We start from the raw sequence: 26,137 nt of genomic DNA, 5'->3' as shown, positions 1-26,137 counted from the left end.
TGTGAACGAATCATTGTATGTGTCAGTCCAGTCACTGAGTGTTCAGGAGTCTGAAGGTTTGGGGGAAGCGACTGTTTCACAGTTTGGCAGTGAGGGCCCGAATGCTGCAGTACCTCTTGCCAGAAAACAGCATTGTGAAGAGTGTGTGTGAGGGGTGCATGGGGTCCTCGCAGGTCCACACAGCTACACTTTCTCTAAAGGGTAGGAATATAGTGACATCTACTAGAAGTTCTGACGTTAGTGGCTGGAACTCAGGAGGTTGGTGGCTTGATCCTTGGCTCCCCCAGTCTGCATGGTAGATATCCTTGGGCAAGATACTAACCCCGAATTACTCTTCAATTTATCCATCGGAATATGAATGTAAATTAATGGGTGAATGTGACATGTTCTATAAAGCGCTTTGGGTGCTATGGGACAGCAGAAAACTGTTATGTAAGAAATCAGTTCTTTTATCATTTACAACCTGATTGTTGAGTACCACTCCCATCCTTCTTTGTCTGCTCCTTTCATTATCTTCTCAAGCATGAAGTCTTTATCAAGAGGATCATCCTCCCACATGTCTCAGTATTGGATCAGGAATATTATTCTAAAAAAGTCATGGGTCATTGCACATCAAATGCTGTGTGAAGAAGGCACAGTCCATTAGGATTGGGTAATTTCTTAAATGACTCAGAAAGGCTCAAACTCATGAATCCAAAGTAAGCACACCTAAGCAATAGCTACAGATGAGACCGGCCACACAACAGGCCAAAAGGAAGGCAGGATGGAGTGTGTCGTCACAGAAAACCCAAACTGCAATAAGAAAAAAAAAAAACCCTAACCCGTTTCAAACAAATATATTTGCCTGCATAAATATTGAGCACCACAGAGACTCATACCTAACAGGCTGAGTTGCAAATGTGTGGTATTTTTAGCTTAGCTCAAAGCTGCTGAGCTGTCTGTCTGCTACAGTGGTGTCTAAATGTGTCATTAAAGGTATTCAGTTTTTCCACATCAGATGGGAGGGACCAGGTAAGAGGATGGGGAAGTATTGCAAAAGCTAGACCAGCTCAGACTCCGTGTCTGAGTGGTTTCGACTGGAATTTCTTGTTTTCAAAGTTTGGAGGAACTGTCTTCCTCTATGAAACCACACCTTTACATGTGTGCTGGCTGCACCTATTTTGTGTGCATGCAGAGTGACGACAGTGGCAGGGAATGGAGTTCAGCAGTAGGAGACAAGGTGGAAACTCGTCAGAAATCAACAGTTTTAGTCCTTCCGCACACATTTCTTACTGAGAACGACTGAAGGAGAAACATGAATGACACGGGAGCAAAAGAAGAAGGAGTAAGAATAGAGGAAGGAGATAGAGGCGACACAGACAATATCTGCCAAACAGAGAAGAGCCAGGTAGGTCGGCTTTCACTAAAACCCTTCAACTGCTGTTGTGATGTCATGGCATGTTTGCAAAAACAAAACAAAACAAAAGAGAAAGCAGCTAACCAAAAGAAAAAAAAGCTGAATGTTTAAAAAAGTTATACTTGGAATTTCCACTAAATGTAATGGCGATGGTGAGCCACCCACAAACGTCTCAGAAACTTGTCTAACTGGTGGACCTTAAAGGAAGCTTTACTAAGTATAAACCGGTTCAGTGAAAGGTTTCTATAGCAATTCATTAACGTTTACTCAAAAGAAAAATGGAAAGCACAATATAAGAGCCCAACTTATGTCTACTAGTATACCTATAGCATCATAACTACATGTATGCAATTAAGCATGTAATCTTGTTTACTGATAACATTAAAGATGGCTGCATTCCATTCATTCATTTAGCTGCCGAGGTGTTTTGCAGCTTTTTCAGTAAAGAGGCCTGTGGGGATCACATTAGTAATAGGCAAAGGAAAGGTTTGTGAAACACTGAAACTTTTAAAGCATAAGGTTTCAAAACAATCTCATACTCATCTCTGCACGCACACCTGCTAATCTCACAGGTTGCACTATTCTCCACATGGCCACTTGTCACAGAAGCATGTATAGCAACAATTTTGATCGACATATGTTTTAGAGAAATAATTGTACAAATAAGGGAAGAAAAATGCACAAATTGTTACAGACAGCAATCAGTAGCTGTAAAGAACGATGTGTTTCAGCAAAGACCATTTTCTCCCCCAGTTAAGACTGTTTTAGTTGCTTAGTAATTCCGTGTAATGCACAACAAACCAATTTCAAATTCATTATATAGCGAGAAAATATTGTTTATATTTATTGTTCTAACTACCCAGATTTAAGGCTGTTTTTAGGCCCAATGGGCTGTATTTTTCTTAACAAACAGACCACATCCCCATTCAAAGTTTGGAAGTGAATTTAACTGTTGTTGAATTATAAGCTTCCTGAGAGTTAGCATCGACAGCGTTTGATGTTCTTTTTTTTTTTTTTTTTTAAGAAATTCATATTTGATGAAAAAACCCCCCACTAAATGTATTTTCCTTTGTACAAAAACCTAAGTTGATTGATTGATTGATAATACATTATTGATCCCAAAGCAAATTTGGTTAAAGCTGCTGGCAACCAGCGCCATCTTACCCTTTCGACTGTATATACATTAGACATCACATGGGGAAGACAGGTCAGAGGTAGCACAATGGAAATACACAAAATGAAGAAAGATGAGGGGAAAAGAGAACTCCACCAAGACTGAGGTCCTAAAGGGAGATCAGTTTGAGAACAGAAAATGCTAAGCCCATGTGATGATTCAGCACATAGCACATGAATCCTCACATTGAGATAGAAGAGACTAGACAAGACATGAGAAGCCAAGCAGGAAAGATAAAGGAGAGGGAGAAGGTGTTTAATTTCTAAGTCCCTAAGTGTAATGATAATAAACTTGCATGCCTTTTTTTTTCTCCCAAAAAGATGGGAGTAAGAGCTGACAATTTCTGCTGGTTTTCTCCTTAACCTTCATAATCCACAAAAATAATAATGAGAAACAAGGTATTGTTTTTTTTTTTTTATATACAAGTGGCTCTTGTGCCCCTTGTTATAAATAGAAGCTGTAGTATTAAAAACAATAATTTAGTAATAACAAGATTCAGCTCAAATGACACTGGTTCATACAAATAGAAATCCTGGCACCTTGGCTTACTTGCTTACATTCCTAGAAGCAGCAGGTAAGCAACCTGTCAACACTGTGGTGAAATACAACCAGAACCTCAAACATGATGTGATTGTTTTGAACTGCAGTGTTTCAAAAAACCTGAGCTTCAGACACTCAACACACTGTAAAAATGTCAGTACTGAGGGTCACATACCGAGCTTTCATTCCACTTGCATAGCAGATTATAAATGAATACCAATGAGTACCTAGGCCAATTTAAAAGTTTAATTTAAAAAAATAAAATGTTTGACTTGTGGGTTGTATTATTCTACTACAGAATATGTGCATACACAGGCTCACTGTTGAACCAGGCTCAGAAATCCGTATAAGTCAATCACTATTTAACAACTTTTTAAAAACTGCTTTCAGAGTTGGATCCCCAAAACCATCAAAAAAAGAGTGTGCAGCACCTTTGTAGAAGATTCTGTCAGGTACTGTGACCTCTGACTTTTGATAGTGATATGTCTGTAATTTGAGTTGACTCTCATAGTGATGTTTGTATCCCTCCACCTCTCTCAGTAGTAGTGAATTGTGTCAGTGTGGGGCTGCGAGAGATGACCATGCCTCTGTGGCTGTTGGAGATTATTTCAGCACAGCAATTTTGAAGCACTGGGAAAGTGCGGAGCACTCCTCTGAACAACCAACTGATGCCTTTGGAGAGGTGCAGTTTGCAGGAGCCAGCAAGAGGCACAGCCATGTGGGTGCTTTTCTTTTTGTCCCATGACGCTTTATCTCTACAGCCTTAGAGTTTTGGAAAATGTGAAAATGTTTCTAAAGGAAAATTCATGTAAAGGTGGGTTAAATAAAGATCCAGATAAACCCGGAGCTCTCGTAGTCAGTACTTTGAGTTTTCCTGACCTGCTACTAAACAAACAAAGTCAGTACCAGAGTAAAGAACAAGCCACTCCTTAACATATTGAGGAAAGTTCCTGTAAAACCTTTAACACAGACTCTCCCATAGTTTTCCTGACAGTAAAAATTGGTCTGGGCTCTAATGGGTTAAGGGTCATTTTCATTTTCAAAGTTTTAATCACAATTTAAAGGTTGAAACAACCAAAGCGTCATTTTAGCTTTAATACTAGATCCCAATTCATTACTTTCCAAGCCTCTTTGTGTTGTTGACATGTAATTGTTTCTTTGTCTGATCTTAGTTCCTGCGCCTGTCATGGAGCACTGAGCCTTCGGTGGTGTACAACATACTGACAGCCCAGTCAATATGGGGTCTTCCTAGACCCAACCTGGTTGTTTCTGTTGTGGGTGGAGAGAGCAGGACACAGGTGAAGACCTGGGTACGGGAGGTCCTCAGACAGGGACTGGTGAAAGCATCACAAAGCACAGGTAAAAACTTTACGCATCTGTCACTCTGTCAGTGCCTCATCTATAATGATCACAGTGTGCTTGGAATTTCTGTGAGATGGTTGCTGAAATATTTTATTGTTGGTTCGCAGATGCTATCGTCATTTCCAGATGGTTCCCTTTACTATATAAAAAATGTCTAAAAGAATGCCTTGTCTTAACTTTGTTTAGTTTCTAGATTTATAAAGCTGTAAAAAGAAAAAAAAGCAGATTCTGTTCACCTGGACATACGTTTTTCAGCTATGAAAATATAGCTGAAACATTTCCTTACCTGGATAACTGAGCATGCATCAAGATATGTAAGTCATGTTAATGCAATCACATATCAATGATGGCTAAACCCCATCTTGCAGTCATCTTTGTAGAAGATATTATACATCCTGCAACACAACTGGGATGTCAGGTATCGCTGTTAAGGGCTCTGGAGATGCTGTGATCGTAAATAAAGCAGTTTCCCATTCAAGACACCAGGATGGAAGTAGTATTGTTTACTCAATGGATTATACTATAAGCTCTAAAAAAAAAAAGCATACTGTACTACTAGTCTGGTCCTAATGTTTGTACTGAAATGGCAATTTTCTCTTTGACTACTGATCTCCTGTCACTTGTTCTTCTTTCAAAACAAGTACAAGAAGCAATGAAAAAATTGTTCACACAAATATGCAAGTTGCTACATGGCTTACACTAAGTAAACATGATTATTGGATAAGATCCAGGACAGGGCGTAGCAGTGAGAAAGCAAACGTGTTGCTTTTGTACTTACACTCGCCATTAAAACACGCTGCATATAAAAAAAAAATTTATGCATCTTTTTGGTTTTTCTAGTATTTCTAGTGCTCTTAATTCTTTGACAGATAAACACACAGACCGAAACTCAGACTGCAGCCAAACTTAACACAGTGACTGGGGAGACATAGGGAACATGGCGACAAGAGTGACATGACATGTGGAGACAAGTTAAACTAAAGGCAAAGGAACAAAACCTAAGAATTAAATTAAAAAATTAAATGGACAATACGTAAACACTGCGTCACCAGACTCATGACCCTGACTGTGTTTTAGTGAAAATGATAAAAAAATAATATGATACAGTTTCACAGCTTAATACATTATTTTTGTTTGATTTTTAAGCCTATTCAAAGAAATGTAACAGATAATAAATAATAAATAATAAATGATAGGTATGAAGTTGTGCAAAATGTAAATAACCCCAGTTATGGACAATATATTAGCTAATGGTATCACATATAGAGATATGAGATTTGCAAATTATTGTTAATTATTATTCAGGTGTTATTTTACACAGCTTTTTAACATTTCGGATTTATTTAGTGGCATGGCACAGTAAGCTACTTAGTATACAGGTTGAACCAGGAAATTTACCATCTACCTGTTTCCCCCAGGTGCATGGATCTTAACTACAGGTCTGCGTGAAGGTGTTGGCAGGTGTGTTGGACAGGCAGTGAGAGATCATGCAGCTGCAGCATCTTCAGTCTCCCTCAACAAGGTGGTAGCGTTGGGCATTGCTCCGTGGGGCATTGTGAAAAAACGAGAGCAGCTGGTCAACCCTCAGGTAGTACAGACATTTACACGTTTAAATGTGTGTTCACCTTTATTTTGCAAAAAGCTCACTTAAAGATTTGATTTACATTTCTCATTTTAATTGATTTTTTAATTGCTTATAAGTAGTATAATATACGTCCCAAATTTAAGATAAGTAAGACATTGTCTTGATACATGCTCAATCATCCCATCCCAAAAAGTTGATTCTGTTCATCTGGAAGTAAGGCTTTCAGCAGGAGAAACATTACGTCACTCATCCAACTGTCTTCTTCAGTCTTAGATGACTGCAGGTTTTCCCAACCTTATAAACAGTACACGTGCATAATGACTGAAACTAGCACCACTGAAGAGCAATAGTCTACAAGGTAAGTTCCTTGAATACAACCACTGATCAATGACCATTGATCAATGCCCATAACTACAATTCCAGTACACTATATTACTCTGTTTGTGTTGGGGTACCCGATCGTTGCAATGGACCAATTTTTGGCAGTGAGATGCGGTGTTTAGAGAAAATGCATTTCAACTGTCTCACTAAGGGTTTTCACTTAGACAGCAGTTGTCCTTCTTCTCTGCTGGACCAGCTGGAACTTTCTTTAGGTGCCTTTCCAGCTTTGACAAATGTCCAGCTGGGATAAACACATTTACTCAGGGCCTTCTTGATATGATGTTCTTGTGATTCCCTGTCAGCCTACCCAAAACTAGGAAGGGACCTAAAGAAAGCTCCAGCCAATCCAGGTGAGAAGAAGGACAACTGCCGCCTGAGCAAAAACCCTTAGTGATTCTGTATGTGTCAGGAGTATCGGAAGAGTTGAAACACATTTTCTCCCAACACTGTGTCTCTGTAGCTTTAATACCCCAAAAAATGATGCGCCAAAAACTGATCCACCCCAAGAGTCGGGTCCTGACGCAAACAGAGTAATAAAGTGGATGCTGTTAAGTGTCAGCAGGATTGCCATGATTTATACATCAGGGAAACCAAACAGCCTCTGGCTAAAGGGAATGGCACAACACAGAAGAGCTACCTCGCCAGGCCAAGACTCTGCAGTCTATTTAAACCTACAGGCCAATGCTGTGATTGCAGCCATTCCCCAACTCTCTCTAGATGGTACTCATGGCCATTGATTAATGGTCATTGATCAGTGCTAATGACAATATGCATATTAATGATCAAGAAACTGACACAATGTTTATTCAGTGGTGTTAGTATCAGCCATTATGCAAATGTACTGTTTATGATGTTGGGAAAACCTGCAGTCAGCTGAGACTGAAGAAGTCAGCTGGATTTGCAACGAAGTGTTTCTCCCGCTGAAAATGCTACGTCCAGATGAACAGAATCAACGTTTTGGGTTAGTAAGATTATGTGAATTTTATCATTGAGTGCTCAAAGTAAGGCAAATCTATACTATACTGGTAGTCTCGGGACCAGGCTGTATTTGTATCTCCTATTAAAACACACAAAAAATATCCAAAGGTTTCAGGCTTCCATTACACTGTAGACAATTATCTTAATCAAAGAAAAACTGTAATAACAGTTTTTCTTCTTTTGTAGGGAAGCTTTCCTGCAAAGTACTATGTCCAAAACATTTCCCGGGACTCCTGCTACCTGGACAACAACTACCAGGCCTTCCTGCTGGTGGATGATGGTAGTGTGGGCCGCAGAGGAGGAGAAACAGATTTCAGAGCCAGATTGGAGGAATACATTTCCCAGCAGCGCACAGGGATATGGGGTGAGAGATAGTACCATACTATGAGTACAATATTTCATTAAAATTTATAAGATTTTTATTGAGCTGAAGTTAAGTAAAAATTACTTGTGCTTATGTTAGTAAAAGCATTTTGTCAAGATTGAAACGTGTTAAAAATTGTTGTATCTCTTTAAAGGAAGTGGCAGCATTGACATCCCTGTCCTTTGTATGCTGATATCAGGGGAAGCAGACATGCTGAAGGTACAGTCTCTGCTTTATGTGTTGATTATCACAAAAATCTTGTGACTTAGCCTTTAAATTGTGGAAATGTTTCTTTTTGATTGTTTTTGTAATGTCTGTCAGAGAATGGATCTCTCTCTGAAAAACTTTATCCCCTGGCTGGTTGTGGCTGGCTCAGGGGGCTTGGCTGATTTCCTGAGTGATGTCTTGGAGAACCTGTCTTCAGCTCCAGCTGTGCCGTCCTCTGGTGAAGGCAACAATGAGGCTCTTAAAGCTCCCAAGGTGGATCTTAAAGACAGAGTGGCAGAACGGTTTAAGAAGCATTTTCCTTCAGAAACAGAGACTGACAAACTAGTTGAACAGGTGAGTGCTGACAACAGAAACATTGCATTGGCTTTTCGTCTGGAGAAGAGTTGGGGGAGAGACTTTCTTGAAACTTCAGGCTGTTATTTGGTTCAGCATAGTGAAAAGAAAAAGCTAACTCACTCACAAGCTGTGATTATGGGTGTTTTTATAGAACCAAAGCATACATGTATGGTGTTATTTTTGTGCCACTATTCTGAGCGCACGTAAAAAAAATTTGCAGTTTGAGGAGAAATTTATTTTGAACGAAGAAAAGCTAAATTTGAGTGAACAAACTTCATTGCTGTGTGCAAAAAATGTATTTCAGTGTTTGCTATTATCCATACACACACACACAATAGCAGCCCCTCTCGCTCAGTTTTTGCATTTGCGCTCACTCGCAATGTGTTGCTCACGCTCTCAACATTTCTGCCCGTGCACGCTCAACTCGTTCTATACACCGTTATATTTGTGCCACAAAACCAGCCAATCACAGACTTGGATGCAAAAAAATCTGATTGGCTGTTCTGGTCTCCAATCAGCTCAAAGTGACGAAATGCAATATCCCAGAATCCATTTTGTCCAAAACTCAAACGAGGCAGTGGCGGAGGAACATAGAGTGGCGGCGTTTGAAATATTACTCTTTCTGGGTCACAAAATAAACTTTAAAGATATTATCATGCGAGAATGGTGCTGTGTAAACTTCAAATATCTGCTCGATTTATCAAGACATCACATATTTGCATAAGTGCTCTAATGTTTTTGAAGATGTCTGTTACCCACCAGGACTGGCCATTGGGCATTTGCCCGGTGGGCCGATGGTGATTTTTCATTTTTATGTTTGTTTGTTTGTTTTTGTAACGGTATAAACAATGAAAGGTGGTGGATTAGCCAATTGGTCATGATAAACTCTGGGCTGGACCAATTACAATACATCTGTATTGAGGGGAAAAGGAACGTGATTCGTCCTGTACTTCAGCTAGAATTAAAAGGAAACACAAAGCTGGAGTTATTCTGTCTTTGCTGCACAGCTGCCTCTTCTCTCATTCTCTCTCCTCTCTCTCCTGTTGCTACTTCAATCATGAAACTGATCAATGATCAGCTGATTGTCTCTCTTGTTTGTTTATCGCCCACTTTGTGCCAGAAAGAGGAAACCAGCGGATGTTACGCTAAACAACAGCAGCACGTTCAAGCTTGATCAGCTATTGTTACAATTTATTTAATATTACTTTCTAGTATCAGCTGATGTTTGCTGGAGCCACAGCTGTAAAAGCTGCTGCTCATGATATCGGTTTGGATATGTGGTGAGAGGGAAACATGAAGGTGATACAAATCATACATATACCAACAAGACAGTGTACATCACTGTCACAACAGCGTTTGTTTTAGTTCAAAGGCTTTATGGTTTTTCCTATAATACCCGGTGGTGTAGTCTGTGATCTTTTGTCAGTTCAGTCTTATATATTATGTTTAACCCAAGTGACCACCCGGTCAGCTGGTGGGTTACCGGACAATATATCTGTGCTTCTACCCATTTCTTTACACTCTGAAAGAAAAATGTGAAATACTGCTATTAATATTCGCCTTAACTAAGATGAGCGGTTCTGTGTGGACCGTTCTTTACTTATCAGGTGTTGGCACCCTGTTCCAGGATGTGTGTAGTTTAAAGAATCGCTGATTTTAGCAATAAGCTGTGAGGCTGAAAACTCAGACTTTCATGTACAAGAACAGCTGACCAGACTGAACATACTCAGAGTTTATTGAACTAAGTAAAGCGCATGCATGAGATTACACAGAAATTACTGATGGATATTTGTTATTCAGTCAACAACATACTGTGGAGTAGATCTGCCCTCAAGTTTGTTTCTCGTGACTTCATGACATTCACCTTTCACATTTAACTAAAAACAGACCAAAGAAAAGAAAAATGCAGGGCAGCTTTCCAAGTCTTTAATGAAGTTTTATAATAAAACGGAAACACATTATAAATGTATCAGAATGAAACATTTTAAATAAGGAATAGGTATACAGATCATGTAGGGACACAATAAGCCACTATAAACAGATCCGTCTGTGAAGGTTCTCAGTCGTCCAGTTCATCGTAGTTTAAGGGGCTTGGAAAGAAAAGCGTCTGGACTTCTTTGAGTTGCTTGAAGACCTTTCACCTCTCATCCGAGAAGCTTCTTCAGTTCTAGCGTCAAATGGTGGAGAGTCCCAGATTTAAACCCAGTGGGAGTTTCCCCCAAAGAGGGATAAAGGACCCCCTAATGATCCTCTACCTAATCACATGAGCCGAGGTGTGAAAACGGGTGTGGGTCACGATCAGCCAGGGTTTCTGGTGAGCTCATTGTGAAACCTAGCCCCACCCTATCATGTGATTTTCTGAGGTAGGATGGCCCAGGATGTAAGTGAGCATTAAGGCGTCTTTGAAGGGGCAGTCCCACAGAGTTTAAATCTGGGACTCTCGACTATTTGACCCTAGAACTCAAGAAACTTCTTGGATGAGAGGTGAAAGGTCTTCAAGCAAGTTAAAGAAGTCCAGTCCAGGTCTAGATGTAATAAGGTGGGAACTGAACAAAGCCGAAGTGGATCTGGTCGGGTCCTTTTCTAAAACATTTTGTGATCATGTCTCTGTCATTCCTGTTCCCTTTTCCATCTTCTGTCTCCAGGCTTTGAGCATTTACCAGAACAGACATTTGATTACAGTCTACCACGGAGAGCACGAGAGTCCAAATGACTTTGACACAGTCCTGCTTAAAACACTCGTGGGAGGTATGTAAGTAGGCTGTAATTTGGCAAAAGAGTCATAACATTAACTTTTAATCCATATTTTAATTTTTATGTTATGTTTGTGTTTTCCAGCAAGTAAGCAACAATCATCAGCTGAGGCCAACCCTTATACTGATGAGCTGAAACTAGCAGTAACGTGGAACAGGGTTGACATTGCCAAGACTGAACTCTTTAATGGAGACATCCAGTGGAAGGTGAGGAGGGAAAAAGACATCACGCAGATGTTGCACTGAAAGAAGAATTCATACATAACATTACATTATACAGTCTATTTGAACACCTTTGACTGAAAGTCTGTTTAATTCTGATTTTTAGAGAAATATTTGGCATAATATTGACCTGTCTTAAAACACGATCTTCTTCCTCCAACTAAACAGTATGAAGATTTGGAGGACTCAATGACAGATGCGCTGATCAACGACAAGCCCCAGTTTGTTCGGCTTTTCATTGAGAATGGTTTGAACATCCTGGAGTACCTAAGTTATGGCAGGCTGGAAACCCTCTATCGCTCTGTGCCAGATGGGAGCTTACTATATCAGCTGCTACAGCGCTGCCTAGCAGAGCGGCTGGCAATAGTGGAGCAACAGAATTCATCCTCAAAAGTGGCGACAGATAACAATCAGAGCAGACCAGTGAAGGAGGTCACCCTTTTTGAGGTGAGTTTTGTAATCAAAGATATTCTGTCCTTTTTCATTAATTAGGCTTAAATAGATTCATTACAAATGTGAAGAAAACCTGACACTGTTGTGCTTATTGTCCCACCCACGTGTTTCCTCAGGTGTCGGAGGTCCTGGAGCAGTTAATGGGTGATGTCTGCCAGCCTTTCTACTACAAAGCTTTGGGCTTACAGTTTACTTCATCCAAAAGGACATCTCTGAAGGTACTCTGAACTTTTCAGAATATGCACACAGAGTGGTTATAGGATTTCTTTTTTTTTTTAAATTGTTGACGTGATAATAAGCATTCTTTTCTTCATTCATCAAAGCGTGCCAGTAAGGTTCTTCGTGGACGTTGCATATATCAGGACCTGCCCTGCCCTCATCCCTGGCCTTCACTCTTTCTCTGGGCTGTACTGCAAAACCGCAGTGAGATGGCCCTTTATTTCTGGGAGATGGTAAAAGCTCTGAGACAAACTGCAAAAAGTATTTTACTTGTGTTCAGCTGGTTTGAAATCCCCAATAATCAAACTACAGCTTGTTTCTGCATTGTTATTAGTTAAGGAGTGGTGCTTTTCCAGAAGAAAGAAAAATTAAATTAAATTAAATTAAATTTAAATTAATTAAATTAAATTTAAAAAAATCCTCTTATACTGATTTATATACCACAGAGTCCTCGGTGTATGAATGGATGAACAGATATTTTTTTGAATAAAATCATCAATTTTCAGGTGAAATGAAGTGACACTGGACATTTGTGAGGATGAGGCGCAGCTAGGTGCTCATGGTAACATGTGAAAGTTGTTGGAGTCAGTTAATTACAATATATTTTATGATGTAAGCGTTGATTATGTTAAATGTATATCATAATTTTAAATCTTAATCTATAAGTAAATTATTACTATATAACAATCAAATTCAATTGTGATTGTGCATTTTAACATGCTACATTTCAGCACATTTAATTACAGCAAGCCCAGGGCTTTAAGTAGGATTTAAGTGGGCTTCTACTTAAAGTTTCTATCCAGCTTGCAGTAAATAAAAAGCAGCAACTGAACTAAAAATATAAAATACTTTTATATAGTACCTTTAAGTGAATTGCAAGTATCACCAGCTTAGACTTCATGCAGCAAGTAAATATGTTAATGGCTGTCTGTGTCTGCATTACCACTCAGACTACTTCAAAAGAAAGAACTGAGATAACGAAACAGACAATATTAGATACAATGAATTAACTGTTTGCACCTGTTTCTTTGCAGAAAGTACATAATTTCCTGCTTTCCTTTCCAGGCAGGTGAGCCAGTCCTGAGTGCTCTTGGTGGCTGTAAAATACTCAGAGACTTGTCCAAACTTGACGAAGAAACTGAAACCAAACTCTCCATGAAAGAACTGGCCCAGAAGTTTGAGAACCTGGCTCATGGTGTGATTATTTATTATCTAGTTTTGTAATAGTTTTATTACATGTCCTTTGAATTTTTCTTTTAACATCTGTTGTAACACAATTGTAGCAAAACCTATCTACCTCTTTACACAGCAGTAACGAATAATTTAATTGCAGTCTTCCCGAATGAGCCGTAACTAAGATTAAGGATAAAATTCCTCCACTGTTGTCTTCTTTAACCCAGAGTGACTCCCACAGAGGTTAATTATCTTGTCAATGGTTTTACATTCCTAGGAAATGGCATCTCAAAACTCTTACTATTCATTATTGAAGAAAATAAGACCAACTCCTGATTTCTTTTCAGCACTGTAGCCAGACTGACAAAGAGTCACAGCTCTGTTAGCAAAGTATTCCTTAAGCTTTACAGGAATACGTACAAATTAAAATTCTCTCATTTTAAGCATTAGAGAAAAAAAATTAAAGGTTCATAAACATCTCACAGACATCAATATCTGTGTTGAATGCTACAGATATTATGTAGACGTTTTATCTTCAGTTATTCTTTTATTATGTATTCATTAGACCCCATTCTTACAAGAGTGTTCAAAGAAGTTCAACCATTAGTCAAAGTCAAAGTAAACTTTATTGTCATCTCTGCTATATGCAGTGCAGTTCCATTCAGTGCAAAAAACAACAATAAATACAAGAAGAATAAGAAATAAATATATAAAATAAATATACACTTTAAAATTAGGGTAAAAATGATCAATAACAGTCTAAGTTTACAATTTAAAGTTGAATGACTCAAAGTGACCTTGAAGTGGTTTAAAGTGACCAACATGGGCAGGATTCCTGAGAGTGGGATTGTCCAAAGAGCAGCATTAATTCATTCTTTGATGTTAAATAGGATTATCCCATTTCTATTAATTGTCTATGTACCACAAGCCTTTAAGGTGACAGTAATTAAATGATTGTTCTAATAGTCATTACTTGACCCAGCTAATTGTTGGACAACACCAACCTTCCTATTATCTCAAAAATTATTGAAAGGGTAATTGTAAAACACTCATTTGCAAAGCAATACTTTGTTTAAAGATAAGTTGTTCTATCCATCTGCTGGTGCAGAGCCCCAGTTGCCTCGGGACCGCGGCCACCGACCACACATGCTTTGCCTAGGAGCTTGGAAAGAGAAGCATCTGGACTTTTTAAAGTTTCTCGAAGGCGTTTCACCTCTCGTCCAAGAAGCTTCTTCAGTTTTAAGAACAATTGGTTAAGGCCCAGCCCTTCTGGGAGTGTCCCTAAGAGGGAAGAGACAGTGAATGGGGGAAGCTCTATGTCAGTAGTATTACCAGACAAGGATTTTATTGTCTCAAAAAATGAAAGGGGTTTGGAGATCATTTCAAGGCTCCACAAGAACATGCTCAGCTTTGGCTTTTCTAATGGCGACTGAGCCTGTATTGCACAGCTGCCTGAAAAGCAGCTAATTAGTATGCAGGTTAGTTATCCTGGCCTTTGCCAATGACACATTTCACTCACAGAGTAGCTTAACTAGATCAGGAGAAAACGAGCAGAAATATTTTTTCATGTCTCGTTTGCAATCATCCATGTCTTGTTCTTGAGAATTCAAATCTTTCTGACTGATTTTCACTGATATCCAGATGATACCCAGCTTTATCAATCCATGAAGCCAGATGACACAGTAATTGATTTCAGGAATGGCTTAGAAACAAAAAGACTTGGATGATGCCTAATTTCCTGCAACTAAATTCAGACAAAAGAGAGGTTATTGTTCTCGGCCCTAAAAATCTTGGTGTCTAACCAGCTCCTTAGTCTGAATGGCGTTGCCGGGGCCTCCAGTGACACGTGACAGTCTTTTTTTTTTACCAGCATATTAGACAAATATGCAGGACTAATTTCTTGCATTTGCACAGTATCTCTAAAATTAGAAAAATATTTTCTGAAAAACAGATACTGAAAAACAGATACTGAAAAACTAGTTCGTGCATTTATTACCTCTATGTTGGGCTATTGTAATTCATTATTATTAAGTTGTCCTAAAAACCTTTCAGATGAGTACTAACCAGGGACTAGAGAAAGAGAGGCCATGCCTCTCATATTAGGTTCTTCATTGGCTGCCTGTTAAATCCAGAGTTAAATCCCTCTCCTCACATGCTTGAAAAGTGCTTGCTCACAGGGAGTTGCAAATTGAGGTTTACCATACAACACAAAGCACCTTTAGGTGACTTGTAAACTGACACTATAGAAATAAACTTGAATGTCATGTCTTTTGTCCACTTTACCTCAGATATCTTCAGCTCTTGCTATCGGAGTAATGAACACCGTTCCTTCACCCTGCTAATTAGGAAGTCTCCTGTCTGGGGTCACAGCACCTGTCTTCAGATGGGTGTGAGTGCTGACGCTCGGCTTTTCTTCAGTAATGATGGCGTACAGGTGTGTTCGATTTTTAACCTCTTTCATTCGTGTGATTTTTCTCCCCCTGTCCTGCACGGCAGTTTAGCGATCAGAACTGTTGTCTGAAGGCCAAAAAATGGCAAACAATTTTCACAAGTCAAACATGTTTGCATTTGCTATGGGTGACCGGAAAGAAAAGAGAAAGAAAGTGAAGACTGGAAGAGGGTTAACAGAAAGAGAGGGAGAGAAAAATAGATGAGAAGAAGAGGGATAGAGAGGGATGGAATAAATAAAAAACAGCAGAAAACCATAGCAACAACCAACATGTGCATGAATAAAAATGACAAAGTTACAGAGCAGCTTACAGTACTAATGATATAAAATATATTTAGAGGCAGCAGCCCAAGATAGTGTGTGTCCGTGAGCACCTGTGATCACACCTATGTGTATGAACGCGCTTGTGTTCATAAGTGTCTTAACGCATTTTGAATCATCCAGGTAAGGAAATCCCAAAAGTTGATTCTATTCATTTAGTTGTAGCGTTTTCAGTGGGAGAAATATTTTGTCACTCATCTAATTGACTTCTTCCGAAACTGGCACCACTGACTGACAGTGTATCATCAGGTCATCATCACTTTCATGATCATTGATATGCAAATTGTCATGACCATTTACCAACAACCACTGATCAAAAGACCACTGATTAATGGCCATGAGTACAGAGTTCACCCACAGAGAGTTGGGGAATGGCCGCAATCACAGCAGTCGTCCTCTATCCCTGGTCCTCTGTAACGTTTTTAACCTAATATGCTGTTTTTTTTGCCGCCAAGACTGACGTCATCTACAGGATTTTCCTTTCTCATCCCAGCCCCGTTAATGTAATTTCCAATAGTACATGGGCATTCAATCTTTACTTTAAACATATAAATGACAGATGTTAATAAACATAAAAACGCTATCCAAAAAAGCTATCATATTTGCATGAAAAAATATTGAACATTTTCTGTTTATTAACGCTTACTTATTTAGGTCATTGTATACAATGACCATAGATTTGATTGTATACAATCAAATCTATAAATATACACTATCATTGAATGAGACCATGTAATACACAACAGTACAATCATTTGAATTACAAATGAATTCAGTACAAAGTAAAAATGACATGATGCTTCAAAAAATAACACATCTTAACTTCATGTTGTGCCAGTGAGCTGCTGTTGATGGATAAGGACTGCTTTTCTGTCTTCTTCCAGTCTCTGCTCTCCCAGATCTGGTGGGGTGATATGAAGAGCAAAACAGAGGTCTGGAAGCTCCTGCTCACTTTCTTCTGCCCCATCCTCTGCTACACCAATCTCATCTCCTTCAGGTAAAATTCTCTTTTTTTTCAGATGAAAGGCTTGGAATTTTATTTGGTATTTTTTAAACCTTTACTTGATATTTTACCTCATAGAAAACAAGATAATCAGTTGGAAGAGGAGGAGGGAATTCCTAATGAGGATGGGCCAGACCAGGACACTAACAGTCTCTATGGGACCACCGTCTTCTCTTTCGCTGACATCAAACACCAGTAATATTTCTACTTGCACTCTTCAGTGTTAATCTGTAGAACATCAGTTTGTTGTCTTTATGTTATTGATTTCCATTAGCTAAAGTCTAACAATTAAATCAATTTTATTTTTCTTACAGCAGTGACGTTGACTCAGAAGTTCACAGGAGTGGTACTATTAAAGGTGAGTCCTGTTTAAAGAGTCATCTTTGAATAAGTGTTGTCACTCACTACAAGAAGAAAGTCTGACTAAAGAAATGATTCTTGTCTCCACATGCTGTCATTTTAGTTACCTTCCAATCTGTATTTATAATCTTTGATACAGGTGTACCTCACCGACCGCCACAGCGTCCATTCATAGTGTCACGCTGGTGTCAGTTCTGGTTTGCACCGGTCACCTCTTTTCTGGGCAACGTCCTGATGTACTTCCTGTTTCTCTTGTTTTTCGCCTACGTGCTGTTGGCTGATTTCAAGCCCCCACCCCCCTCAGGTCCAGGTGCTGCTGAGTGTGTGTTGTACTTCTGGGTATTCACCCTCGTTTGTGAGGAGATACGACAGGTGAGTGAAGAGAGACATCTTACTTAGAACTTTATATCCAGACAATTTTGGTAGCTATACAAAATGTAAAGGGAAGAATTGAAAACAATAACTAAACTATTGCCAAAGTGTTATTGCAATACTGTGGTTAACATGCTCCTGTGTCACAAAAAAAATATTAGATTTTAATGTTTGTTACTGATTTCATATAACTTAACAAATGCACTGAAGATTAAAAGAAATCACATAAAATCAAATCTTATTCCTGTTGGATTTTTACTTGGTCTTTAAAAAGATAACAGCACATAGAGAGTGGTTTTCTGTATTTGGATACATGTCACCTGTTCATAGTTTGGTATAGCTGTTTTCTACTTGTTTTAACTTTTATCTTCTTCTTCAAGACAATTTTTTTGGGGACAATGACTTGGCGTCAAAGGTTCAGACTTTACATTAAGGATGTGTGGAATAAATGTGACCTCACTGCCATCAGCCTGTTCATTTTAGGACTAATCTGCAGGTATGGACAAGAAATAAAAAAAAAATGTTAATACTGGATTATTGAAAAAAAAAACTTTCCACAATGTTATTTTTGAATGAAGCTTTGTCTTTGCAAATTGTAACATTTGTATAAGTGCTGTCCTTAGTTTGTGTCTATGGATGTAACGTGGTATAAGTAATTTCCTTTCATCTTCCCCCTGAACTTTTCGTCACTTAAATTTAAAATATTTTCTCCTTTAAAATTTTTCTTTACAGGTTTGCCACCAGGTGGTGCTGCTACCTTACTGATTCAGCTTAACTGTGCTTGTGTTACAGGATGTTCCACTTGTCACATGAATTTGGCCGGGATATGCTTTGTTTGAACTACATGGTCTTCACCCTTCGCCTCATTCACATTTTTGCCATTCACAAGCAGTTGGGGCCAAAAATCATCATTGTAGGAAAGATGGTGAGAAAGTTACCATCAGTTTATGGGGCGCCGTTTGTAAAGTGAAACATGCTGAAATTAACGGCAAGATTTTTCTACATTTAGCTCAGAACCTTACAAAAACATGTTTTTTCGAGTAATTTTTTTCAACATTTCCTAAAATATTTGTAACTTTTCATATATAAAACACAATTTAAAATATTAAATCTAAATGTTAAATATTAAATCTAAATATTATATTTAAATCTAAATGTTAAATTTTAAATCTAAATGTTACAGGAAACTAAATATATACCTAACATGCAAATTTATTGTAAGGAACAATGGGAATACCAAAATAAAAGCTTTACGAAATCCTCCGGTGCAAAAGTGTGCCGGTAGTGGTCAGATTGTGGCTGTATCCCAATTTAGGGTCTGCAGCCTAAAAGTACGCAGCCTTAACGGTCCTCAAGGGCCGCGTACTCGAAGACCGCTGAGGCTGAAGTGAGAGGCTTGTGAAATGGGACAGTCTAGCCTCCGTCCCGCTGCCCAGGTTGCCTAGCAACCATGATACTAACCGCTGGAAACGTGTCATTGCTTCATTTGTTTGTTTATTTCTACATGAGCTTTGTGAGATTTGATAAGTATCTGAGGCTGAGACCACAGGACTGTAAAACATGATTGTTGGGGTTCATTTCTGTACTAAACAGTCATTTCAAGATTAGCTAATTGTTATTTACTAACTAATGTTGTTCATGAGACTAAAGTCATCTCACTTTGGTAATATAATTATAATATGGATAATATTTTAGTTATTATATTAATCATTATTCGTTATTACAGCAGTGAACATGAACTCTGTGTCAAATACTGAGCTTCAGTAAAGATTCAAGTTGCATTTATTTATATTTCCTATCACCTTAAATCTTCACTCAAAGACAAGTATCTGTGACAGTGTATCTATAGATGTATTATATATAAGAGACAAATATTGTCTGTTTAATATGTTGGCATTACCAAATTTGGCTCAATGCTCATATATATGTATAAAAAGAAAATGTACGAGCTGTGATAACTGTTTCTGATAGAATGAAGAGTAGACTGATATATTAAATATTCCTTTATTGGGTGAGAAAATCATACCATGTCATAACTGCTTTAAGTCATACAGAATAGATATCAGAGCCTTAAACAGGCTGACTTCTGCTAAATGGGTCAAACTGGGCAGAAAGTCTACAAACACATAACATCCTTATAGAATCTGATGTAACATTATAGATCAACTTACCTCAAAATATATAAAGCATATAAACAATTACAGCAATATGATACAACAAACACAGCAGTACTACTAATACAAAATACTCAAAGCTTCATAGAACTAAAACAAACATTTATTTTAGGTCGTTAAATCCTCCCAATTCTTTCGATCTTTGGGCTGAAGGAAGGACAGTACTCGGTGTATAGATGCTCAATCAACAATCCTTTATTCCATACAATTCAACACTTTAAGAACACAAACCATCCGAATGGGGAGACATGCATGAAGAGGGTCACAGCAAATCTCAAACTGGTGGAGGGTTACTCAAGCTCTTATAGCCTCTAGTGGCCCCCACCTAGTCGTAAAAACCTAAACATTCACATTCTTTCTAACTCCTAGCGAGCCTGACTTATGGCCTTGGCTCCCTATTTTGTCTACCTTCAACAACGGTGGGGGTGAAGCTCCCATGGAATGTGCTCTCTGCAAGGTCCTGACTCTCTGAAAACAGTATTTCTTATAACTCAGCAGTATAATGCATCATAAACAATATCATTCATTCACACTGAATCAGCAGTCTAATGTAATAGAAATCAATTTAACAAATGTAATAGTTATCACCTTCTTCTAATTCAGGAGAATACTGCAAACTAAAACTACATAATAATTTCACAATCTTTAATTAGGGGTATAACATAGCTTAAGATAATATTATAATTCCACAAGGTCCATTCTCCTGCTGATACATACTTTAGGTTTCTGAATATTAAACTTGTTTCTGCCTTTTATACTGTGTAACCTGAAAGCCCTGAGTACTTTCTCCCACACTGACAAATGATAAAATTATTTGAACATTACCTAATAAGACTGCTTCAGGACAGACAATTAGTTATTTTAAACTTTTCTAGCAGTCCTTCACAAACAGGGAACAGTCTGTCTATTCTCTCCATGTGTCACCTGCTGCTGGCTCTTCCTCCTCCTCCTCCTCTTCCTGCTTGCGCTGTGATATTCAGGACCGCAAACCGAGCAGCATCACTGACTTTCAGCTTGTTGTGTTTGTGGATATATGGCTGACTTTAATTATCCATAAAATCATCACATTCTCTGTAAGATTAAGGTTGACTATTGAACAGTGTATATTTTAAAGTAAAGGCTTTAAGTAAACGCTGAAAGTACTAACATCGCTAATGTCACATAACTCTGCCGACATGTGGCCAACAGTAATGTTTTGATGTTCTTCATTATTCAACATTTACACATAAATACGTGACATATTGTTCAGTACTTACTTTTAAAAGTTTACTCTTCAGCTGCCCCGCTTCCACCGTTTTTTTCGGCAAAATAATGCACACCCACCATCGCACTATGAAGTCTGGGATATGTTGGGCCAAGAAGTCTACACCGCCACATCCTTTAAATTCAGGGAAATGAAGGATGCATTTGAGGGCCGCATTTCGAGCAGGCTTTGAATTGGGACAGCCTTCGTCACGTCGCTGTAACGTAATCGGCCTTAAAATGCGGCCTTTAAGCCTGCAGACCCTAAATTGGGATACAGCCTGTGTCTGCCCTCTCCTGATGGTCACTTCTAAATGCCATGAGCTGCTTCACTCCTTACCTACGAGCATGTCCAGATATTTAGCTGGACTTGTGCTGCAGCGATTGTGAAGTGGAGACTGCAGCTGCTGAGAGTGCACTACTGCTGAACCTTTGGATGGCCGACAAAACGGATCTTCCAATGTTTTCAGCTAAAGCGCTGGACGTGCTGGTAGGCAGCTCATGGTGTTTAGAAGTGACCATCAGGGGAGATCAGACACAGTCTGACCACTACCGCCACACTTTTGCACTGGAGGGTTTACGTAAAGCTTTTATTTTGATATTTTCCGTTGAATTTGCATGTTAGCTAAATATTTAGTTTCCTGTAACATTTAGATTTAACATTTAACATTTAGATTTAAATATAATATTTAGATTTAATATTTAGATTCAATATTTAAAATTGTGTTTTAAACATGTAAAGTAACAAATATTTTACGAAATGTTGTAAAAAATTACTCAAAAAACATGTTTTTGTAAGGTCTTCAGCTAAATGTGAAAAAATGTTACCGTTAATTTTTGCATGTTTCACTTTACAAATGGTGCCCCATATTAGTTGGCATTACAACTGTGGTACACTCATTATGTTTACATATATAATGCCTACAACAAGATCACAATTTCCTCTTGTTTAGATAAAGGATATCTTCTTCTTCCTCTTCTTCCTGGGTGTGTGGCTCATGGCGTATGGAGTTGCCAATCAGGCTCTGATCTACGCCTATGATCCAAACCCGAATCGCATTTTTCGGAGAGTTTTCTACAGGCCATACTTGCACATCTTTGGACAGATCCCTGTGGAAGAGATGGATGGTACATGTGTTTGTGCAACTGGCATAAAAATAAGAAAATCTGTGTTAAAGCTGAAATTTCTTTTAAAATGCTGCAGTTTCCTGGAACCTACTTTCATCACAGAAATTTGAAATTGAGTGTTATTATCATTTTAACCATTTCTTACATTTCTTACCTTTCCAATTTATTGCAGTGGGCAAGGACTGGGATATCACTTGTACACACAATGTGACTTTGATTGAGAGCGGTGAAGAGCCGTGTAGAAGTCATGAGAGTAACTGGCTGGTAGTGATTCTGCTAGTCGTATATCTCCTGGTCACCAACATCCTGCTCATCAACCTGCTTATTGCCATGTTTAGGTAAAGAACCAGTCTGTTATTATATCTGAGGATACATTCACATACTGAATGGTTTGACTTGACTCAGTGGCTCTGATCCGCTTGTATCCACACAGCTACACTTTCTCTAAAGTGCAGGAACACAGTGACACCTACTGGAAGTTCCAGCGTTACAACCTGATTGTCGAGTACCACTCCCGTCCTTCTTTGGCTCCGCCTTTCATTATCCTCTCACACATCAACCTTTTCATCAAGAGGGTCATCCGCAAAGTGCCCTCTGTAAAGATTCACCACTTTGGTCAGTATTGGATCAGGGGTGTTACTCTAATAAGTTATTGTTACTTAACTTAAAAAATCAAATGCTGAGTGAGGAATCCACACATGATTAGAATTAGGTAATTTCTTAAATGTCTTCTAAATTTTATTTGGTAATTGTGGGTTTTGGTTAAACAGTGCCAGCCCTGTTATCACTCAGTTACTAACTGAAAATGGCAGTGCCAAGTTAAAAGACTAGGCTTTTTGTTTACTTGCTCACTGACCTCAGTTTAGCAGTGATGAAAGCATGAAAACTGAGTTGAAAAGTAATCATTTCAACCCTTGGTCTTTTCTATCAGTGTTAGACTTGGAACCAAAGGCAGCTAACAGATTATCAACGTGGGAAACGATTCAGAAGGAAGACTTCCTGACTGCTCAAAACAAGATCCAGAAAAGCAGCGACTCAGAAAGGCTCAAACGGATGTCTGCCAAGTGAGCAGACCTTCATCCTCCACTGTAGCAGCATTATTTATTACTGTGTGACTCCATCATTCTGAAGTAAATGTATCTTTGTTTATATAGGGTAGATGGTGTGCTTAAACATCTGAGTGAAAGCAGAGACTTTGAACACAGGCTACGGTCTCTGGAGAATCAGGTAAAATTGAAGCTCCAACTTATCATTTTGTACCCTTTGATTCATTCATGATACATATGTGGAGCTGCTGTGAAAGAGCATGTCTGCAGAGTTAAACTATTCTATATAAAGGTTAAAGCACTTCATAGCAAGTGGCAGTTGGCAAATTACATTAAGAGGAAGTTGAAACATAGGGAAAATACCTACTGTACAGCAAAAAGACAGTTTCAGGTTGGATAATATGAAGTTGTTTCCTGGCTGATGTAAGAGTTATTTTGTGTGATGGTAAGTAATTCTTTAGTAAGTACTTTCATGGTTTGGATAATGTCACACGAAAGAAACAGATGCAGAACTTAAACTAACCAACTTAGTGCAATCAGTGGTATAAATGAGTGCATGTGCAAAGAAATTGTGTAGGCAATACTATCTAGCGCAGAAAAGAAAACCAATTTCTAAATGTGTCTGAGAGAAGAGAGCCATTCAAGAACTGAACTGAGGGCTTTTATGTAGCACTGGCAAACAGGGGCCAGGCTTTGCCACTGTCACTGCTTGGAAACAGGCCACAATAGCTTCTCCAATGCCTACAGATGAGACCACATAACAAGTTGAAAGGAAAGGATGGGATGAGTTGTCAGAGATAGGAAAAAAATAGCTTTTTTCAAGTGGTTTTTCTTGAGGTTTAAAAATGGCTATTCTCTCAGATACAGCTTTATGTTATTCTGCTCTTTATTTCCAGATGGATTATTGCTCCAGTGCACTCAGCTGGGTTGTGGATACTTTAGCACAAGGAAGCACATTCAAACCTCCTCGCCCCCCACCTGCATCACGAGGTACTTATGATTACAAAACGACCTGCAATATTCCAATATTGCTTTCAATACAAACTCAGCTAGCCTAATCTTATTTTAAAAATATTTATATTACATTTTTTTTGTGCTAAAATTGGTCCCTCTCACTTTTATTATTCTATCTGTTCTTCTACACAGACGTGGTACCCTCCCCTTCCAGCTCAACTTGATTAAATGACACTTTAAATCAAGGGGAACACCTTCACTTCACTCAAGTTCAAGAAAAAACACAAAAGGATCACGTTCCCTTTTGACAACTTCTGTTGCAGTCTGCCACCATGAGCCTCACTGAACTGTTACCAATGCTTATAAAAACAAACAACAAAAAAAAGTATTTAGCCTATGCCCTATATATATATATATATATATATATATATATATATATATACAGTGGGGCAAAAAAGTATTTAGTCAGCCACCGATTGTGCAAGTTCCCCCACTTAAAATGATGACAGAGGTCAGTAATTTGCACCAGAGGTACACTTCAACTGTGAGAGACAGAATGTGAAAAAAAAATCCATGAATTCACATGGTAGGATTTGTAAAGAATTTATTCGTAAATCAGGGTGGAAAATAAGTATTTGGTCAATAACAAAAATACAACTCAATACTTTGTAACATAACCTTTGTTGGCAATAACAGAGGTCAAACGTTTACTATAGGTCTTTACCAGGTTTGCACACACAGTAGCTGGTATTTTGGCCCATTCCTCCATGCAGATCTTCTCAAGAGCAGTGATGTTTTGGGGCTGTCGCCGAGCAACACGGACTTTCAACTCCCGCCACAGATTTTCTATGGGGTTGAGGTCTGGAGACTGGCTAGGCCACTCCAGGACTTTCAAATGCTTCTTACGGAGCCACTCCTTTGTTGCCCGGGCGGTGTGTTTTGGATCATTGTCATGTTGGAAGACCCAGCCTCGTTTCATCTTCAAAGTTCTCACTGATGGAAGGAGGTTTTGGCTCAAAATCTCACGATACTTGGCCCCATTCATTCTGTCCTTAACACGGATCAGTCGTCCTGTCCCCTTGGCAGAAAAACAGCCCCATAGCATGATGTTTCCACCCCCATGCTTCACAGTAGGTATGGTGTTCTTGGGATGCAACTCAGTATTCTTCTTCCTCCAAACACGACGAGTTGAGTTTATACCAAAAAGTTCTACTTTGGTTTCATCTGACCACATGACATTCTCCCAATCCTCTGCTGTATCATCCATGTGCTCTCTGGCAAACTTCAGACGGGCCTGGACATGCACTGGCTTCAGCAGCGGAACACGTCTGGCACTGCGGGATTTGATTCCCTGCCGTTGTAGTGTGTTACTGATGGTGACCTTTGTTACTTTGGTCCCAGCTCTCTGCAGGTCATTCACCAGGTCCCCCCGTGTGGTTCTGGGATCTTTGCTCACCGTTCTCATGATCATTTTGACCCCACGGGATGAGATCTTGCGTGGAGCCCCAGATCGAGGGAGATTATCAGTGGTCTTGTATGTCTTCCATTTTCTGATGATTGCTCCCACAGTTGATTTTTTCACACCAAGCTGCTTGCCTATTGTAGATTCACTCTTCCCAGTCTGGTGCAGGTCTACAATTCTTTTCCTGGTGTCCTTCGAAAGCTCTTTGGTCTTGGCCATGGCGGAGTTTGGAGTCTGACTGGTTGAGGCTGTGGACAGGTGTCTTTTATACAGATGATGAGGTCAAACAGGTGCCATTCATACAGGTAACGAGTGGGGGACAGAAAAGCTTCTTACAGAAGACGTTACAGGTCTGTGAGAGCCAGGGATTTTCCTTGTTTGAGGTGACCAAATACTTATTTTCCACCCTGATTTACGAATAAATTCTTTACAAATCCTACCATGTGAATTCATGGATTTTTT

At 39.0% G+C, this 26,137-nt stretch overlaps 1 protein-coding gene and 1 long non-coding RNA gene across 3 annotated transcripts in view; one reads left to right on the top strand and one right to left on the bottom strand.

Annotated features, from left to right (window-relative positions):
• Positions 1 to 26,137, bottom strand: part of LOC146512813 (uncharacterized) — a 149,713-nt gene that overhangs the window by 34,128 nt on the left and 89,448 nt on the right. The window lies entirely within an intron of this gene.
• LOC146512817 (transient receptor potential cation channel subfamily M member 4-like) lies at positions 1,175 to 24,558 on the top strand. 2 transcript variants are annotated; one of them, XM_085170776.1, is made up of 28 exons: positions 1,175 to 1,387; positions 3,501 to 3,562; positions 3,651 to 3,828; positions 4,283 to 4,469; positions 5,891 to 6,060; positions 7,603 to 7,780; positions 7,935 to 7,999; positions 8,102 to 8,341; positions 10,990 to 11,092; positions 11,183 to 11,304; positions 11,488 to 11,766; positions 11,889 to 11,990; positions 12,096 to 12,224; positions 13,057 to 13,186; positions 15,453 to 15,598; positions 16,819 to 16,931; positions 17,016 to 17,132; positions 17,252 to 17,295; positions 17,437 to 17,669; positions 18,050 to 18,165; positions 18,462 to 18,594; positions 22,039 to 22,213; positions 22,386 to 22,551; positions 22,647 to 22,828; positions 23,145 to 23,277; positions 23,368 to 23,440; positions 24,156 to 24,249; positions 24,406 to 24,558. In XM_085170776.1, exons 1-28 carry the CDS (start codon positions 1,295 to 1,297, stop codon positions 24,435 to 24,437), a joined length of 3,795 nt encoding a protein of 1,264 aa, XP_085026902.1. In that variant the 5' UTR covers positions 1,175 to 1,294; the 3' UTR covers positions 24,438 to 24,558. The 2 variants fall into 2 exon arrangements, with proteins under 2 accessions (XP_085026902.1, XP_085026903.1); XM_085170777.1 differs by having other exon boundaries at positions 3,654 to 3,828; positions 24,406 to 24,557.

This window comes from Neolamprologus multifasciatus, chromosome 8 (assembly GCF_963576455.1).
Source record: "Neolamprologus multifasciatus chromosome 8, fNeoMul1.2, whole genome shotgun sequence".
Classification (NCBI taxonomy): domain Eukaryota; kingdom Metazoa; phylum Chordata; class Actinopteri; order Cichliformes; family Cichlidae; genus Neolamprologus; species Neolamprologus multifasciatus.
This window is presented reverse-complemented; position numbering and strand designations above follow the sequence as displayed.

Excerpts from the sequence above, each read along its gene's own strand:
- LOC146512817 (XM_085170776.1), top strand. The coding sequence starts at position 1,295 with ATGAATGACACGGGAGCAAAAGAAGAAGGAGTAAGAATAGAGGAAGGA. Across the intron at positions 8,000-8,101 it reads GGGAAGCAGACATGCTGAAG|AGAATGGATCTCTCTCTGAA; the intron begins GTACAGTCTCTG and ends AATGTCTGTCAG. Across the intron at positions 22,829-23,144 it reads TGTAAAGATTCACCACTTTG|TGTTAGACTTGGAACCAAAG; the intron begins GTCAGTATTGGA and ends CTTTTCTATCAG.